General features: G+C 39.3%; 2 protein-coding genes and 1 long non-coding RNA gene across 7 annotated transcripts; 1 reads left to right on the forward strand and 2 right to left on the reverse strand.

Annotated features, from left to right (window-relative positions):
• Positions 1–1,316: 1,316 nt before the first annotated feature.
• Positions 1,317–4,134, reverse strand: LOC148192409 (uncharacterized). Of its 2 annotated transcripts, XR_015782361.1 has the most exons (4): positions 3,921–4,134; positions 2,322–3,603; positions 1,984–2,236; positions 1,317–1,803 (listed from the first exon to the last, which is right to left on the reverse strand). It is a non-coding gene; the product is annotated as an uncharacterized LOC148192409 (long non-coding RNA). The 2 variants fall into 2 exon arrangements; XR_015782360.1 differs by having other exon boundaries at positions 1,317–2,236.
• Positions 4,135–4,693: 559 nt separating this feature from the next.
• On the forward strand, positions 4,694–9,170 carry LOC148192410 (uncharacterized). Of its 4 annotated transcripts, XR_015782155.1 has the most exons (5): positions 4,694–5,059; positions 5,907–6,312; positions 6,408–6,540; positions 8,208–8,613; positions 8,701–9,170. XR_015782155.1 is itself a non-coding variant. In XM_088098701.1 (3 exons), exons 2-3 carry the CDS (start codon positions 5,911–5,913, stop codon positions 6,423–6,425), a joined length of 420 nt encoding a protein of 139 aa, XP_087954827.1. In that variant the 5' UTR covers positions 4,694–5,059; positions 5,907–5,910; the 3' UTR covers positions 6,426–8,194. The 4 variants fall into 4 exon arrangements, 1 of the variants encoding a protein (XP_087954827.1); XR_015782154.1 differs by having other exon boundaries at positions 8,208–9,170; XR_015782156.1 differs by lacking the exons at positions 8,208–8,613; positions 8,701–9,170 and adding an exon at positions 6,655–8,194.
• Positions 9,171–16,272: 7,102 nt separating this feature from the next.
• Positions 16,273–19,367, reverse strand: LOC148192411 (uncharacterized). Its single transcript, XM_088099190.1, has 4 exons — positions 18,179–19,367; positions 17,487–17,923; positions 16,627–17,399; positions 16,273–16,387 (listed from the first exon to the last, which is right to left on the reverse strand). The coding sequence occupies exons 1-4, from the start codon at positions 19,365–19,367 to the stop codon at positions 16,273–16,275; spliced, it is 2,514 nt and encodes an 837-aa protein (XP_087955316.1).
• Between the last annotated feature and the right edge of the window lies 1 nt (position 19,368).

A 19,368-nucleotide genomic window follows, 5' to 3' on the forward strand; every position in this document is an offset into this window, starting at 1 on the left:
AAGCGTTCGTTCTTAACTTGGTATTCTCAGATAGAAATCTTGAGCGTTCGGTCTTAATTTGATAGTCTTAAGTTTGGATCTTGAGCGTTCGGTATTATTTTGTGATTAGTGATTGATAGCGTTCGACCTAGATCAGATATTCTGAGGTTTATGTTGTAAGCGTTCGGAAGTTCAATTGATACCGTACGGTTAAGTGAGATTTTAGATACCGTTCGATCAAGCTTTGATTTATGCGGTTAAGTGTTGACGCGGTATTGGTCGGTCATGTGTTAAGTTTTGACCATTCGGCCATGATTCTAGACGATCGTCCAGAACGCTATGTGTTCGACCAAGACTCAAAACGTTCGTCCTAGTTGTGTCAGAGAGCTTTAATGTTCGATCTTGGTTCTGTTTTAATGCTTGTGAGCGTTCGTTCTTATTTTCGATTCTTAGGTTTGAATTTTAAGCGTCCGGTTTTGTGTTCTCAGGTAACGAGCGTTAGCGTTCGATCTTGGCATGTGTTAGTGATTGTTTGCGTTCGACCTGGATCGGAGTGTACCTTTTGAACGTTCGGTCTGTGTGTTATTGAGTGTTAGAGCGTTCGGTCGTGTAATGTGAACGGTTGTTCGTTTTCGGTAGCATTTCCCGTATTTCCCGGCAACGGCGCCAAAAACTTGATGGACAAATTTATGAACACCAAATTATGATGTCACAAACTTGTTTTTCAATCGGCAAGTATGACCGAATCGTTCAAGTAATAAACTTGGTAAGACCAAGTATCGTTCTTCCCAAAGGACTCACGGCCTAGTTTAGTTGTGTGGTTTCTTGATTAGCTAAGACTTAAAGACGAAATATTTGGATTTTTATATGCAAAAGACGAAAATTAAATATGTATGCATGAAGTTTTTGATCAATGGCAAAAAGTAAAAGATAAACACTTTCAATGAAATATATGTATGAATATGTTGTTGGGGGTCAATTTCATCTTATCCACTCTCATATATTTTAGGAATTCAACATTCAAATCATCATTGTTAATGCCACTCTCTAAAGTACCTTTCAAGAAGGCTTCTTCCTAATCACGAGTTCATACAATTCCTAGCATTCCTAATGATTAGTTCATAAGTGCAGGAGCTTAACGACAACCAATAAAATATTGGGAGAAATTCCCCGGATCTAGACTTCCCCGTACGTGCCCGTATCGACAAAACCAATAATCATGCATCGAATGAGTTAAACAACACAAGCATTGAGCAAAGAGGAAAAAACCTAACTAATGATGAAAGAAAGCATATATCTTAAATAAAAGATGTAAAAACAGATTCCATATATGAGAGCTTCAAAAGATTACATTGATTCCTCAACAAACATACAGAGTTTAGTTCACCATATTCATGGTGAACCTAGATGAATAACAATGAAAGAATGAAGGATAAAACCCTAGAAAGGTGAAGAGGAAGCCTGAGCATCCAAGATCCTCCTAAAGGGGTGGAAGAGAGAGTGTTTGTTTCGTTTCTGCCAAAGATACCTAACCCTAGGAAACCCTAAAGCTTATATATTATTCGTAAATTACAGAAAATTGGGTCCAAGCCCATAAAAGTGCCGCTCAGCGGTAAAATACCGCTCAGCGGTAAGTGCGTGTCTCGTTTCTTTCCCTCAGCGGCCATTTTGCCCCTCAGCGGACCTCCCGCAAGCTCCTGAGTGCCGCTCAGCGGTAAACTGCCGCTGAGCGGTGACTTCGGCTTCTCCTTTTGCATTTTTTGATGTCTTTTCTGATTTCATCTCTCCCCTTCTTCACTTCTTTCACCAAATTCACCTTAAAACCTGCACAAAAACACTGAAATCAAGCATAAACCTGTCCAGCTCTCTTATTTATGAAAATATCAATAAAAGCATGATTTCAAGCTAATTTCTAAGTATAAAGGTTGCTTTTAGTATCAATTTTAAGTATGAAAATAACAGTTTTTCAACTGTTATCAGCGTTCGACCTGGATCGGAGTGTACCTTTTGAACGTTCGGTCTGTGTGTTATTGAGTGTTAGAGCGTTCGGTCGTGTAATGTGAACGGTTGTTCGTTTTCGGTAGCATTTCCCGTATTGCCCGAGCATCCTCTAACAAAAACTCGTGTCCGATGAGGACGGACTCCGGCGGCACTCGTGGCTGGTCGGAGGAACACGAACTCCGGCAGCACTCGTTTCTCGAAGTATACCATTAATGTTGACTATCGCTTTTGTATCGGACCAAACCCGCAAACGCAACTACAATTCAAATTCAAAATATAAACAATAAAAAAACTCAGTTTCAAACAAACAAATCAATTTTCAAAACATTTTATGTACTTACATTCTTATAACCTCTTTCTTTTGAGCAATCCATCTACGCCAATTCAATCAAAGTACAATCGACGGGGGAAAAAACCCTAACAAAAGGCCAAGGACCTTACACAGAAGACGGACTGGGTGGGTGGCTCCTCTTGGAACAGCGGCAGCCAAAAACGCGTCGGTGAAGGAATCAGACAACACGGGAAGCCGGCGAAACTCCGGCGGAACTCCGGCCGCCAACAAACCGCGACGCTCGACGGAATCAAAGGAGTCGAAAGAAGACTCGATGGCGGGTTGGGGAGAGAGATCGACGGACTCTGTCTACGATTCGGAAATATTACCACAACCGATGGTCCGGCGACCACCGCAATGCTCCGGTACAGTCGAAGAACCGGCCACCAAAGCACCTCTGCACTCCAAGCAAGCAACCGCGTCGGCCGATTGCAGACGTCAAACGCCTCGAAGGGTGGCTGGGTGCGACGAAGACGAAGACGGAGTCTCTCTCACGGCGCTATCTCACTACCTTTCTGTTTCTCTCTCTACCAAACCTAAAAATTCAAATTCTGAAAACCACAAATGACTCCCACAACTTCAAAATCGCGCTCTGAATCTTCATTTTCCACGTCAAATTAATTTCTGAAAACCATTTACACGTGCACCAATGGCATTTTGACACGTGGCCCGTGTCAAAATGTTGTCAAAACTGGTTGTCGAAGTATCATTTCCCTAAAATGGTCTTGTTGACCAAAATTGCAATATAATAGTATATACAATCACTGTGTAAACCAGATTATCATGTTACCCTCATTTCTTCTAAAACTTCCCCGTTTACATGTGTAAACTATCAACTATGGTAGTCCTAGAATGTCTAATGAAGTTAAGCCAATGGTCATAATCTATGTTGATGAACCAGTAGCTTCCTTTGGTATCAGAAACAGAAAAGCAACTGGGATGAAATTGCACAAGGCACGAATTATGATGCCCAAGAGAAGATTGTCAAATGATCCTCAATCAATGTTCAACACAGAAGCCAAACCAGCACCCGAGAAAGACCCTAGTGTGGTTCCCAAGTTGTTTATTGAGAATACATTAGTTTTATAATTACTACTTTCTATGCATGACAAACCTCCCTCTTATTGGTGTTTCTGATCAATTTGAAAAAGCAATGATCCATACCCATATAACGGTTTAATGCTCCATGGAAAAAACGCTACTGAAAACACAAATTGGGAAGCTGAAGGTGACAACTTCAGATTATCTTTAAGCTGGTAGGAAATCGCTGTCCACACAAAAGACCTAAAACCCTGCATTAATTAATTGAAAGGATAAAACAAAAATGCAAGAGATTAGTTACCCTTCCAGCAATCCAATATCAGCGGGTAAAATCATAAAATAACCATTTCTCAGAAAACGTAAAAAAAGCCCTGGTTCAGAGAAATTGTCCACGGAAAAAGGACAAAACAAATGAATTGACCAGTAATACCCATTTTAAGAAAACCAAAACGAAACGGTCAGAATTCAGATCTTAAAGAAAAGGGGAAAGTAAACTAAAACCACCATCAAATCCACAAAAAAGTTAAAAATTTAGATGAAAAGAAGACAAAGGGTGGAGAATAGAGACCTGGGTGAAGTAAATCAAGCAAATCAGCCAAAGAAAGAGCCCCAAATGCAGCATTCAACTGCTTCGTCCATTGGATCATTGTCGACACAAAACCTCACTCTTCGGAACCCTTTTGCTTGTGCCTTCTTGGGTGTTCTCAGTTCTCACTACGAAGATGGTGCTGATTCATTCCAGTGTTGTGTTTCAAAGCAGGGACAAAGACAACAATTTCCGTTTTCCCTCCCAACGGTTTCAACAGGTATGTGAGTTATTTATTTTGACGGTTTTGTCCCTTCCCATTACGTTTGAAGTTCGCTTCAACGGGGTTATCTCCGTAATTTAGTTGTATGACTTATACGTTCATGAGTCGAACCAAATTTTGCCACGTTTGCAACAGGGACCCACTGGAAAGTGACAGTGACAGTTTGACTTTTTTCTTAAAATGGCCTTTGATTGGCCAATATGTTTGTATTTACTGTTCTTCTTGTATTTGAAAGTCTAGTTCTCATACTTTAACATACCTTTTAATTATTCATTTTTACCGAATAAATTTTATTGATTTTTTTTCTATAAGCTCATCTCAAAACAATATTTCTTCAATTAAACATATGGTAATATTATTTACTACAATAAATCTGTTCATGTAAGAATTCCGTTATTAAAAAATCAAATTCATAACGTGAAATAGTATTGTTAATACTAAAAAATAAATTGAAATTTAACTTTTGATGTCAGAATTGTAAGGACCGTGCGTCCTTTTAAAAGAAGAAGTGGGGAAGGGGGGCAGTTGCACGTTCGTGTAGTGGTGGGAGAGGGGCTCCACGTCCAGCAAGGAAGTGGGCAGCAGCTGTGAGTGGTGGGTCTCTCCACCTTGAGTGCTCCAGCTACCACCAGGAATCTTCATCATCTACTCTTTTAAGTGGGCTTGGCATTAAGGAGTGGAAGGGGTGACTCAGAACCGTCCAACTAAGTGGAGTGCACAGTTTCCTTTCCCTTAAAGGGAAGAAAACATGAATTCAAGGGGTGCTGGGTTCTGAATTCTGGAGGAGTGGAAAGCTTGCTGCAAGCTATGGGAAAGGTGAAGTGGAGAGCTTTTGGAGTTGCAAGGAGATCAAGAACTGCAAATCTTTTGGAGATAGATCAAAGGAAGTCTTCAAGAGGTAAGGGGAGTTAGATCTTTTTGTTTGATTGTTTATATATATTGTGTTTGATGCAAATCTGGGAAGAAGGGGATGAAAAAAATGGGGTTTCTGGGAAATCTGGAAATCTGCTGCGTTTCTGCAGAATTCTGCAAAAACGAGCGTACGTCCAAACAGTGCTCGATCAAATAGTGGTTGGCAAAAATATAGGTGATGTAAATGAAGCGTGCGTCCAAATAGTGGTAGGCCAAAGTGAGCGTTCGGTTTTGTATTCTCATGTAACGAGCGTTAACGTTCGTCCTTGAGTAAAAGTTAGTAATATATTAGACGTTCGTCCAAGCAGTATTAAAGTGAATTAGTGATTTAGGCGTTCCTCCTTAATTTAGTATTCAAATGAAACAATCTCGAGCGTTCGGTCTTGGTAGATTTATGATTGTGAGCGTTCGTTCTCAATTTGGTATTTTAGGTTTCAATCTTGAGTGTTCGACCTTAAATGGATATTCTAAGTTTGAATCTAATACGGTCGGTTTGATGTACTAGTAATTATAGCGTTCGGTTTTGAGGAGGTACACTATCCTGGGTTCAGTTGGGGTTTAGGGTTCTCTCTGTTCAGTAGTAGACACCCTAACATCCGGGTTGAACACTATGTAAAGGTCGGTAACCCTTCGCTGTTTGATTTTGTAGTTGGTTTTAGGGTTTGTCTTTCTATTAATTTGTGTATTTTATTTAGGTTTTGCATACCAAAAGACACTTTTTGATTTCAAAATCTGTGAATTTTATTGTGCCTACGATTTGTGTGTCTGAAGAACCTTTATTGACATCTCTATCTGTTCTTTGCATGGAATCTAATAATTTTTAATCGATACAGTGTAATGGATTCAGACACTAATGCACCAAAATCCAAAACTCCCCAAAAGGAGAAGAACAAGAAGAAAAAAGATGTTCCCCCTCAACCTGATCGAATTGAGGTTGCGGTGGAGGTTGTCCATGAGCATCCCAATAAAACAACTCCTATTGTTGGTTATTTTCCTTCGGGCTATGATCCGGTTAAGAATCATGCCAGTGGTTCCGGTCCCTCTGAATTTCAACTTTACAGGCACAGGAACATGTCCAAGAGGATGCAGTTTGTTGTTTGCCCTCCTGGATCTTCGGTGGAATTTGTTGGAACTAGTTTTTCTGGCGAGGCTGCAGCTGGACACCGGGCCATGTTCGCGCTTGGATTCCTTGATAAGGAAGCTGGGACCCTGAAGATTGTTCCCATTGCTGGTAATGAGGTAAAATGTGAAGGGGAAGAACAATTTCATTTGCCTTGCTGTCGAATAAGTCAGTGTGTATTTTGTTAATTGGTGGATGCTGTTAACATATTCAGATTGCAGCCAAAGGTTAAAGGTGTGGACGCTGCTGACAACGAGCCTGCGAACTTAACATTGGAAGAGATGACTCCACAATAGAAGATTGCGGAGACTACTGCTATGTGGGGAACAAAGAAGGTTATAGAGAAGGTATTTTTTTTTTACTCATTTAACCTTTTTTGCTAGTTATGCTAATAGCAAGTAGTAAATCTATATTCACAATGAAAAGTTGATATTAACGTGTGTGTGTTTACTGATTTGCAGTGGCTAGATACTGTTAGTTTGAGTGTCAATAGATGTAAAAGGGGACTATGTGTTTGTTAACATAGTAAGATCTGTTAATTTGTATGCTCTATGTGTTTTGGGTATGTTTTAAAGGGAAGGTGTGAAATTGGTAAGGGAGCAAAGCTGTAATGATATATATATTTAAAATTTCACTGGTTACATGTGTAGATTGTGGTGGAGCAAAACTGGAAATTACTATTTTACTATATCCGAGAGATAAGAGTTGAAAATACAGGAATCATGTTGATACTGTGAAGAACAAACATTTCTCACCTTTCTCATAATAAAATTTAGGTTTAATACATCATTTGGTCCCTACTTTTAGGGGTTTGGTTCAAAGTAATCCTACCTTTTAAAAAGTTCGGTAAGACCCCATATTTGTTCAAAAGGTATCCTACCTTTTGAATAATGAACACAAATTCACTATCATTTTCCTAGTACTATCTATGTCTTTACTGTTCACCAAAGTTTCTTTGTTTCCTTTACTGTTGAAGTAGCTACCCCTTTCGTCAAACCCAATATCAGTGCACCATTTGAAGAAGTTGCAACCACCGTCTTCACCACCGTTCTGTAAAGACAACATTCAACTTAATTAGGCAGTACCACCGTCTTTACCACCATTGAACAATGTCGTGTTCTCAGAAACAATACCACAACTTAATTAGGTTGAATCTAACATACCTTATACTTGGAGCATCCCCAAAATTGCTTGCCCCGATTCTTCATAGTTTTGGCAGTTCTCACCACAGATCTCTGACCACAGTGGCAGATCGGTGAAGACGTACCATTTTCCTTCCGCCTAGCACTGCAACTCGATGAATAGCAAGAGTGCTCCTTCGAAATTGTCTTCGAACAAGAACAAACACAAGCTCCAACACTACTACACCCACCCGCGTCGCAGAACTACAAGGTCGACCTCCTAACGCACCCTTTTAATTTAGGGATTTTGACCTTTAGATTGAGGGATTAAATAAATCAAACATCTTACGAATGCTTTAAAATGATATAAAATCCACGTATTAAGCTCAAATTGTGCCACCTGGAAATAAAAGGAGGCCTCAGCATGCCACCTGTTTAAAAAGTTAACGTCGTCCATTGCATTTAACAGAAAGGGTATCATTGACTCAATTTTGTCAAATTACGGACCCAATTGAGCACTTCCAAAATAGGAGGACCCAATTAATACGAATCCGCAGAAATAGGGACCTCCGAATACATTAAACCTTTATATTATACAATCCTGGGTTCAGTTGGGGTTTAGGGTTCTCTCTGTTCAGTAGCAGACACCCTAGCATCCGGGTTGAACACTTTGTAAAGGTCGGTAACCCTTTGTTGTTTGATTTTGTAGTTGGTTTTAGGGTTTCTCTTTCTATTAATTTGTGTATTTTATTTAGGTTTTGCATACCAAAAGACACTTTTTGATTTCAAAATCAATGAATTTTACTGTGCCTACGATTTGTGTGTCTGAAGAACCTTTATTGACATCTCTATCTGTTCTTTGCGTGGAATCTAATAATTTTTAATCGATACAGTGTAATGGATGTAGACACTAATGCACCAAAATCCAAAACTCCCCAAAAGGAGAAGAATAAGAAGGAAAAAGATGTTCCCCCTCAACCTGATCGAATTTAGGTTGCGGTAGAGGTTGTCCATGAGCATCCCAATAAAACAACTCCTGTTGTTGGTTATTTTCCTTCGGGCTATGATCCGGTTAAGAATCATGCCAGTGGTTCCGGTCCCTCTGAATTTCAACTTTACAGGCACAGGAACATGTCCAAGAGGATGCAGTTTGTTGTTTGCCCTCCTGGATCTTCGGTGGAATTTGTTGGAACTAGTTTTTCTGGCGAGGCTGCAGCTGGACACCGGGCCATGCTCGCGCTTGGACTCCTTGATAAGGAAGCTGGGACCCTGAAGATTGTTCCCATTGCTGGTAATAAGGTAAAATGTGAAGGGGAAGAACAATTTCATTTGCCTTGCTGTCGAATAACTCAGTGTGTATTTTGTTAATTGATGGATGCTGTTCAGATATTCAGATTGGAGCCAAAGGTTAAAGGTGTGGACGCTACTGACAACGAGCCTGCGAACTTAACATTGGAAGGATGACTCCACACCAGAAGATTGCGGAGACTACTGCTATATGGGGAACAAAGAAGGTTATAGAGAAGGTATTTTTTTTTACTCATTTAACCCTTTTTGCTAGCTATGCTAATAGCAAGTAGTAAATCTATATTCACAATGAAAAGTTGATATTAACGTGTGTGTGTTTACTGATTGTCAGTGGCTAGATACTGTTAGTTTGAGTGTCAATAGATGTAAAAGGGGACTATGTGTTTGTTAACATAGTAAGATATGTTAATTTGTATGCTCTATGTGCTTTGGGTATGTTTTAAAGGGAAGGTGTGAAATCTGTAGGGGAGCAAAGCTGTAATGATATATATATTTAAAATTTCACTGGTTACATGTGTAGATTGTGGTGGAGCAAAACTGGAAATTACTATTTTACTATATCCGAGAGATAAGAGTTGAAAATACAGGAATCATGTTGATACTGTGAAGAACAAACATTTCTCACCTTTCTCATAATAAAATTTAGGTTTAATACATCATTTGGTCCCTACTTTTAGGGGTTTGGTTCAAAGTAATCCTACCTTTTAAAAAGTTCGGTAAGACCCCATATTTCGTTAAAAAATGTTCAATCCGGTCCTTTCCGCTCACGCCGTTAAAAATACAACGGTGCAAATGCCACGTCATCATCACCATCTCCAGACAAACCCTAATTGCTCTCCAAGAAACCCTAGTCGCCGCACCATCCAGCGTCGTCACCGCCATCCTCGGTGGCAGCCGTCCTCTATAACACATCAAGCGCCACCACCAAAGTGTCTCCTCCCTTCTGTTGCACCTCCATCACCTTCGCATCTCACCTTCGCATCTCACCTTCGTTCTCGCACCACCACCCAAATCGATCTCTTGCTATGCCGCGACCACCAATCTTCACCATTTTCACCCTTGCACTAGCCAAATCGTCGTTGCGCCATAACGGATCATGTATATTTATTGCGAATTTAAAACTAACGACTTTAAGTGACTTTGATAACGGGAATTCAAAATAACTATTAAAAGACTAAAAGAAAAAGTGTGAAGAAATAGTTGTACTTCCTAGGTCTAAAACATTTCCTAAAGAATTAAAAAACACTTTAAACACTAAAAATTGAAAATTGTCTTGTAATAAAAAAAGGGATTAAGTTAAATTTTATACAAAAATTTATCTTAATTCTATTGGTATATATTCACAATAAAATAACATATATGTGAGAATCGAAAGAAATTTTTGTAATATTACCTCAATTGACATTCATAAAACGTTATAGTCTCATAAATTTAAAATACAATTAATCTATATTTTATTAGATTAAACTTAATTCAAATTATTTATAAATTTTAAGTAATTAAATTTTGAAACCTTTTGATAACACAAACAATTCCGTTTGAAATATTATATAAGTAATCATACATTTAGAAAAAAAAAACAAATCTTTTGATGTAGTATATATTTTTGACGTTAAATTTCTCTCTTGTTAATTCTCACAATACTATAAAAATCCATTGTTCTTGATAGATCAATTATAATAACTATTAAAACTTTAGAATGTCAAAACTAATTCTCCTTTTCTAACTACAAAATAGAATGCATAATCACACACTCCTGCTAATAAATTTCATATTCTTATCTAAAATAGAGATAACGGTTGATAAATTTATAACAATTCATTAGGAGTTTCAGTGCATAAATTGATTTAACAATAATAACGGGTAAAATCAGTATTATTTGTTAACATTTTTAAGTTGAATACAATAAAACTATTTAACAATACTATATATACTTACTATATTTTTATATATGCATAACCTAAACAATAATTTAAAAGTTGCATATATTAAAAATTTAAAGCTTTATTACATTTTAAAAAATTAAAACTAAATTTATAACTATACTAAACGTACTATTCATGGTAGTAGTTCGGATTTAATGTTAGAAATATTTTGATTTGTTAATGAATCTTTAATTTTTTTTAGTCTTTTTATTAATTTTTTTTACTTAATTAAATTTTAATTTTTGTTAAATAAGACCTATATGATATTTTTTTAAAATTGAATGACCACTTATTAATCTAATAAAATGCTTAGTTACTAATTTAGTTTCTATATTTAAATATATGAGCTAACGTTATCTTTATATTTCTTCTTAACTGAATGAAGTCTTTATATATTGTTTTTTAAATAGAGATCATTGTTCTTTTAGTTAAATATCATTAATATTGTTAGAAAGTGACTACATGCACTTCTCTAATTTTTTTTTTCATTTTGACGACACAATCTCATCAAAATAATTTCTTTTAGATTAAAAATAGTCTGTTTTAGATTTAATATCATAAATAAAAGATCATCATTTTTATCTAATGTATATTTATGGCACACAAATATATTTTTTATTTTATATTCTAATTTTTTATTTTAGATTATTTAATCTAAAATATAAAATAAAAAAGTAATTTAAAATACATTTTTTATATTTTGAATTGTATAATTTAAAATAAAAGATTTATAATCAGAATAAAAATTTTGTATTGTGAATTAAACAATTCATAATATATTTTTTATTTTGGATTTGAAATCTAAGATATAGAATACAAAAAATGTATTCTATATGCATGTCTCTAAATTAAACAATTTAAAACTAAAAATAAAATTTTTAACTAAAGTGTAAAGTTGGAATTTTGAAATTTATAAGCTGGTATAGGTCCAACATCAGAAACATAAGTCCAAAATACCACCAAAATATCGATCAATTCCTAGATTACTTTCTACACCCCCACACATTCATTCATCGGCTTCATAAAGGTTTCAAAAATATCCTTTTAATGACAAAAATACCCTAATTGTTTTTGTAAATAATTAAAACCACCTAAGATATGTCACAAAAATAATTCAAACAATTATTCTCTAAAGAAATGGTTTGTAACATGTATTTCGAACATTATTTATATTTTAAAAATACTAAAATATTTTTATTTACCAAATTAATCTCTTAGAAATCAATTTTATATTTGATTGTCCAAATAAATCTTTTATTTTTTCATTTCAAGAGGAAAACATGTCTCTATTATAATACTAATTTCTTTTAAATGTTTTAAAATAGGATATAATTTTCTACTATAATTGTAGGCTTTAGTAATTGAGAAATCTATCTTCAAATAATCACATTTTTAAAAATTAAATAACAAAAATATGCTAATAATATTTAATGTTTAATATCTATAATAATAATAATAATAATTTATGGAAACATATAGAAAATAAATAATTTTTATCACATGCATTTTTTATTATAAATAGTTAATTGAATAAAATTAAAATTAGAAAATCTAAAGAATAAAATAATGAAATAAATTATATTAATGAGCATAAAATCAATAATGAATTATGTATATTGGGATTACAAAGATAAATCTTCTTTCTTAATAATTATTAAATATTTTAAAATAACAAAATTTTCTACTATACTTCTAGGTTTTACGAATTGAAAAATCTAACTTAACAATCACCTTAGTGTATAATATTAATAATTATTTTAATAATAATAATAATTTAAAATTTGAAATAATAATAATTAGTGTAACATCCCAAAATATAGTAATTACCATAATCAAGATTAATTACATTAAGATAATAAACAGTGCAGTCTTACAAAAACCGAACGAGCACTAAGATGTCGAACGTTCATAAAGCATACAGAAATGACGAACGCCATAATATAAAGAGTTTAAGGACGAACGGTTTTACAGGATTACAACCGAACGTCTACATAAAACACGTAATAAACTATACTATACTGGCGAGCGCTCTAGGGCTCGGCTTTCACTTCAACATCCACCAGCGTCGCATCCTCCAAATTTTCTTCTTCCAGCAGTGTTTCAAGGGATGCTCCACCATCTGCTCACATCCACATGGATGATCATTGCAAAGACAAGACGAACGTACAGAGACCAGGACAACACAAGGAAAACACAAGGGTAAGCTTACGTATTTTAAATTCATACTTCAACATTTATATTCAAATCCTCACACAATCAGTACATACGCATATAACTTCAATCAAAACATAAATATAAATATTCTAGACAGACCGTCCGGACTGTATGAATCTGTGTAGTTTCAAGCGTCCTTGCACCCGAGTGATGTAGTAACTGGGATAACACCAAACAGCTGCCACTCGAGGTAAGTCCGTTCTTACGTCACCCATGTTAACTTATGGAATAAGGACCTCCTGCCGTTCCCACACATGAGTACCCCCTTCTACTTGAAGAGGCGTATCACGGAACATCAGGATGGACAGCGAGTCTAAACTTATCCACAGTCATACTTTACTAAATTCAATAACCAATCAGAGTCGTTCCTCCTTGGAACGCTCGTTCAAATATCAATCTCATAATTTCACCCCATATATGGTTCGTTCATTTTATAATTCTCTCAATATCACATTTTCATTCTTTGTTACACTTCCATAAAAAGACGAACGTTAATTCACTGTATGGACGAACGCTATTTGAGATCAGGACGAACGCTATTTAAAACGGACGCTCGACATGAGGTCGAACGCTATTAAAGACTGACGCTCGACATGAGGTCGAACGCTATTAAAGACTGACGCTCGACGTGAGGTCGAACGCTATTAAAGACTGACGCTCGACATGAGGTCGAACGCTATTAAAGACTGACGCTCGACATGAGGTCGAACGCTATTAAAGACTGACGCTCGACGTGAGGTCGAACGCTATTAAAGACTGACGCTCGACGTGAGGTCGAACGCTATTAAAGACTGACGCTCGACATGAGGTCGAACGCTATTAACAACGAACGCTCGACATAAGGCCGAACGCTTATTTACTCAAAGGGGGACGCTCGTTCTCGAGCAGAATTCTTTCCAAATGAAAGAATTCCATTTTAAAGTATCATAAGGAAAACCGAACGGTATAAGACCGTACAGTGACGAGCGTTAGTTAACAAAAGTAGGATTTAAGTGCAGAATTATCAACCTTAGCCAATTTTTCAGATTTCAACACTTTAACCTAAACTTTATACTTCAAATGAATCTCAGATTTATGAACTTTACACTCTCACTTCCAGATTACTTCATATTCAATAATCAACATCTTAACAATTCATACATTATAGTATTCATCCATACGATTCAACCATGCATGCAGCTCAACAATCCAGAAAATCATATCAGTACATTCATAACAGCACAACAGGGCTCGTTCATGCAGATCAGAAAATCACGCATACAAAGATTTCATACAGACAACCCAATCATGCTTTCATACAATCATACACGTATAAATTTAAATATATGTAAGCTTCCCTTACCTGGATAGCAGTGATCTTCCAAAAGCACGATTCTAGGGTTTCCTCTAACCACTTCTACTCTCAAGTTTCGTTCCACAGTTCCCACGTAAAACTAAGACACCAAAACAATCAACCAAAACTCAGACCTAGAACCCATTCATGCAACCAACTAGGGTTCGCATGAGACCAGAAAAGGGACGAAGCTTAAGACAGAAAAACTTACCAGTTCCGATCCAAGTTCTGTTCGGTCCAAATGAAAGGTCTCAACTGGACGAACACTCCTACGGTTCTGGAAAGTGAATCGGAGAAGAAGAAGATGAGTTATCGAAGAGAGAAGGTTACTGGTTCTAGAGAGAGATCAGAGAAATTGGAAAATCTGATTCAGAGGAAGAAGATGAGTGATACAGGTGAGTGGAGGGTTTTTCGAAAACTCTTTTTGCTTAACTCACGTTCGTTTGAACGAACGTCTCCCTCGCTGACACCTGCATACCAAACTCTGAATTGGAAGCTTCCAACGTGACAAGTGTCGTGTGTGCATGCAGAGCTTAGTGCGCAATTAATGCACTGGACGTGTGTCGCGGCTCATTGATGGAAGCTACTAGGTGAATCAGCAGTATCATAATTACTGATTTGACATCTAATTACGTTTTAAAATTTTCCGGGATCTCACATTCCACCTATCTACAAAAATTTTCGACCTCGAAAATTAGAGACTTACCCAAGAACAGATGAGGATACAAGTCCTTCATGGCGCTCTCAACTTCCCATGTTGAATCACCCGTCTTAGCGTCCCACACTATCTTCACCAGACGAACTTCCTTGCCTTTGTAGCACTTGGTGCGGCTATCTTCAACATAGACTGGATGCAGTTCTATCGTTCGGTCTGGACGTAGCTGAATGTCCTCTAGCTCCAGTACGTGTGACGGATTTGCTATATATTTTCGAAGTTGAGAGACGTGAAAGACAGGGTGAAGGTTGGCTAGTTGGGGTGGCAACGCAAGCTCATACGCCACTGGTCCGATCTTCCTCAATATCTGGTAGGGTCCAATGAACTTGGGAGATAACTTCTTTGGACGAACGGCTCGTCCCACACCAGTGACTGGATTGAGTCGAAGGAACACATGCTCCCCTGCAGCGAACTCCAGCGGTCTTCTCCTTTTATCAGCGTACGACTTCTGCCTGCTCAAAGACGTCTTCAACCTCTCCTGGATTTGCTTGACTTTCTCGGTCGTTTGCTGTATAAGCTCAGGTCCAGTTAGTACGTGCTCTCCTTCTTTGAACCAACAAAGTGGCGTTCGGCATTTCCTCCCATAGAGTGCTTCAAACGGTGCCATTCCAATGCTCGCCTGGAAACTGTTGTTATACGTGAACTCCACTAGCGGCAGAACCTCATCCCATGCGCCTAAGTGATCTAGGACGCACGTCCTCAGTAAATCTTCTAGCGTCTGGATGGTTCGTTCAGACTGGCCGTCCGTCTGAGGGTGGTAGGCTGAACTCATTTGTAATCTACTACCAAGCTCGCTTTGAAGTGACTGCCAAAACCGTGAAGTAAACCTTGTATCACGATCTGAAATTATGCTCGAAGGTACCCCATGCAGACGAACGATCACCTGGATATACAACTTAGCTAAGTTGGTTAACGACATCTTTAAGTTGACAGCTAGGAAGTGGGCGCTCTTGGTTAGCCTATCCACGATCACCCAGATTGAATCATGATTCCTGACCGTGCGTGGTAGATGAGTCACGAAATCCATGGATATGCTATCCCACTTCCATTCGGGAATCTCTAATTGTTGAAGCAATCCGCCAGGTCTTTGATATTCTGCCTTCGCTCGTTGACAAGTTAGACATGATGCCACAAAACGAGCGACATCACCCTTCATTCCAGGCCACCAAAACGATTTCCGGAGGTCTTGATACATCTTGGTCATGCCAGGGTGTATACTAAGACGACTGTGATGGCCTTCCTCCAGAATGATCCTCTTCAGTTCGCCATCATTAGGAATGCACGTCCTACCCTTGTAACGCAGCATGCCGTCCGTTCCTGTGTTGAATTCCTTATCTTTCTTTGAAACGAGCGAGTCTAGTATCTTCACCAGATCTTCATCCTCACGCTGCTTCATTTTGATTCGGTCGAACACGTTGCTAGCTATTCTAAGGTTACAGCACTTGATGCTGTTCGGTTCATACTCAAACTGTAACCTTAGATCTCTGAAACTCTCCACCAAGCTCAACTCGCGCACCATCATAGACGACATATGCACCACTTTTCTGCTCAGAGCGTCCGCTACCACGTTCGCTTTTCCTGGATGGTAGAGCAGCTCGAAATCATAATCCTTCAAGAACTCAAGCCACCTCCTCTGCCTCATATTCAACTCCTTCTGATCAAAGAGGTACTTGAGACTCTTGTGATCACTGAAAACTTGGAACGTGGATCCATACAAGAAATGCCTCCAGATCTTCAGTGCAAAAACGACCGCTTCCAACTCCAGGTCGTGCGTTGGATAATTCCTCTCGTGAATCCTCAACTGCCGAGACGCATACGCTACCGCTCGCCTCTCTTGCATCAAAACACAACCCAGCCCTTGATGAGAAGCGTCGCAATAGACTTCAAACGGTTTAGACGTATCCGGAATAACCAGCACTGGGGCGCTCGTCAGCTTGATCTTCAGCTCTTGAAAACTGGATTCACAACGATCAGTCCAAGCGAACGGCTGATCTTTACGGGTCAATTGGGTTAGCGGCGCTACTATCTTAGCAAAACCTTCAATGAAACGTCTGTAGTAGCCCGCCAGTCCAACAAAACTACGTACCTCCGTGACCGAACGCGGACTCTCCCAATCCAATACCGCTCGCACTTTCGCTGGATCCACCGAGATGCCTCCAGCCGACACCACATGACCCAAAAACTGGATCTCCTTCATCCAGAATTCACACTTAGACAACTTGGCATATAATTCTTTCTCCCGCAACACTCCAAGTACGAGTCTAAGGTGCTCTTCATGCTCTTCTTCAGTCTTGGAATAGATGAGGATATCATCTATGAAGACAACCACAAACTTATCCAAATAGGGCCTGAATATGCGGTTCATGTACTCCATGAACACGGCTGGAGCGTTCGTTACTCCAAAAGGCATCACCACATATTCATAATGCCCATATCGCGACCTGAATGTTGTCTTCTGGATGTCATCTTCTTTAACCCTAATTTGATGATATCCGGATCTCAAATCAATCTTCGAGAATACTGCAGCCCCATGTAGTTGATCTAGCAAGTCATCTATCCTCGGCAAAGGGTACTTGTTCTTGATGGTCAGCTTGTTTAATTGCCTGTAGTCAATACACAACCGAGAGCTGCCATCCTTCTTCCTTACTAACAGCACGGGCGCTCCCCAGGGTGATACGCTCGGCCTAATAAATTTCTTCTCTATCAACTCCTCAATCTGCTTCTTTAGTTCAGATAACTCCGCAGGCGACATCCTATATGGCTGAACCGAGATGGGAGCGGCTGTAGTCACCAAATCAATTGTAAACTCCACTTCACGCTGAGGGGGAAGTCCAGGGATCTCTTCCGGAAAAACGTCCGCAAACTCGTCCACAACTGATCGTCCCTTACCGTTTCTAGTGGACGATCGTTCTTCTACCCTTCCTCTGGATTCCTGATCCTCGTTAGTCATAATCAAGAAACAGCTGGCGCCTTCCATAATGTCTTCTTTCAGCTGACCGAGCGTCACTGAAAGAACTTCTTCATCTACACCAGGGAAAATCAACTCTTTCGCTCCACAATCAAGAAGAACACGATTGGCAGCCAACCAATCCATTCCTAAGATAACCTCCAAACCTTGAAGAGGTAAGCAGATGAGGCTAACTTTAAACCTACGCCCGTCCACTTCTATAGGACACTTGACGCACATAGTGGACGTCCTAACCTCACCAGCTGCTGGGGTCGACACCACCAGATCAAACTGCATCTCGCTCACTTCTAATCCCAGCTTTTCAACACACGCCTTCGAGATGAAGGAGTGCGTTGCCCCCGAATCAAACAAAGCACAGCAGGGTCTACCAAACAGCATGCATTCACCAACAATAAGGTTACCTGAACTCGCTGCTTCAGCGCTCGTTATAGCATACACTCGCCCACTAGCTTGGGCTCGTCCTCCTCTTGGCTGATTTCTTCCAGCATTAGGTGGCCTCATCACAGCACGCCCACTCATATTGCACTCGTGATCCAGGTGCCCGTTTTTTCCACAACGAGTGCATTGCTTTACTCCCACCAACTGAGGGCATGAAGACCTATAATGTGGTCCTCCACACCGAAAACAAACAACACTTCCCTGTCCAGACTGTCCGACCGGGACTACTGCTTGTGATCCGCTCGTCTGAGAAGACTGATTTGGACGAGCGTAAGGAGGTCTCCTCTGTACAGCACCTCCCCTGGACACCATTGGTCCCCTACTCACTGTTTGCTGCCTCTTCAACCGTTCTGCCTCTGCCATATTCTTCTCCAAAACCTTGGCTCGCTCGACCATGGCAGGAAAAGACCGAATACACAAACTTGAGATCAACACTTTCAGATCACTTCTCAACCCATTCTCAAACTTCCTGCACTGCCACTCCTCGTTAGTAGCCATCGTATTGAACCTCAGGAGGTGTTTAAAGGTGTTGGTATACTCCGACACAGACTTGGTTCCTTGTGCCAGTTGAAGGAACTCAACTTCCTTAGCGTAACGTACGCTGTCCGGGAAATACTCCTCATAAAACTTGCCTCTGAAAACCGCCCAGGTTACTGGATTCCGAGCGTCCGTTAAGATGGCCTTCATACTCGTCCACCAGTGACTTGCTTCTCCAGTCAACAAATACTCTGTAAAAGCCAAGCGGCTCTCATCCGGACACCTCTTAGCATCATAAATACGCTCCATATCTCTCAGCCACTGGTCTGCCTCATCAGGAAGGCATTTCCCACTGAATTTAGCCGGGTGGTGTTGGAGGAAACTCTCCAGGGTCCACTCAGCAGTAGGCGGGGCAGCGTTGGAAGAAGACGCTCCCGCAGTGTGCCTGGTTGATGCTAAAATCTCCATCAGCTGTCGCTGGGTTGTTTCCGAGCTAGCACGGGAAGCTTCCAGACTTTGCATGGCAGCTTGGTTTTGCTGCATCAGGGTGGCGTTTTGTTCCATTAGGGTCGTATTCTGCTGTTGTAAACGGTCTATCACTGTCTCCAACAACCTGGCGTGGTTGGACGTATCAGGTTCGTTAGGTTGGGGTGGAGGAGGGAGTCTAGGGGCCATC

This window comes from Vigna umbellata, chromosome 9 (genome assembly GCF_029865625.1).
Source record: "Vigna umbellata cultivar VRB3 chromosome 9, Vumbellata_1.0, whole genome shotgun sequence".
Taxonomy (NCBI): Eukaryota; Viridiplantae; Streptophyta; class Magnoliopsida; order Fabales; family Fabaceae; genus Vigna; species Vigna umbellata.

What these genes read in the sequence shown, in the direction of transcription:
- LOC148192410 (XM_088098701.1), top strand. Translation starts at nt 5,911, where the DNA reads ATGGATTCAGACACTAATGCACCAAAATCCAAAACTCCCCAAAAGGAG.
- LOC148192411 (XM_088099190.1), bottom strand. Translation starts at nt 19,367, where the DNA reads ATGGCCCCTAGACTCCCTCCTCCACCCCAACCTAACGAACCTGATACG. An exon ending in CGCTGAAGCAGCGAGTTCAG is followed by an intron (nt 17,924 to 18,178) that starts GTAACCTTATTG and finishes TACCTCTTCAAG; the next exon opens with GTTTGGAGGTTATCTTAGGA. An exon ending in CAAGAGAGGCGAGCGGTAGC is followed by an intron (nt 16,388 to 16,626) that starts GTATGCGTCTCG and finishes TCTACCATCCAG; the next exon opens with GAAAAGCGAACGTGGTAGCG.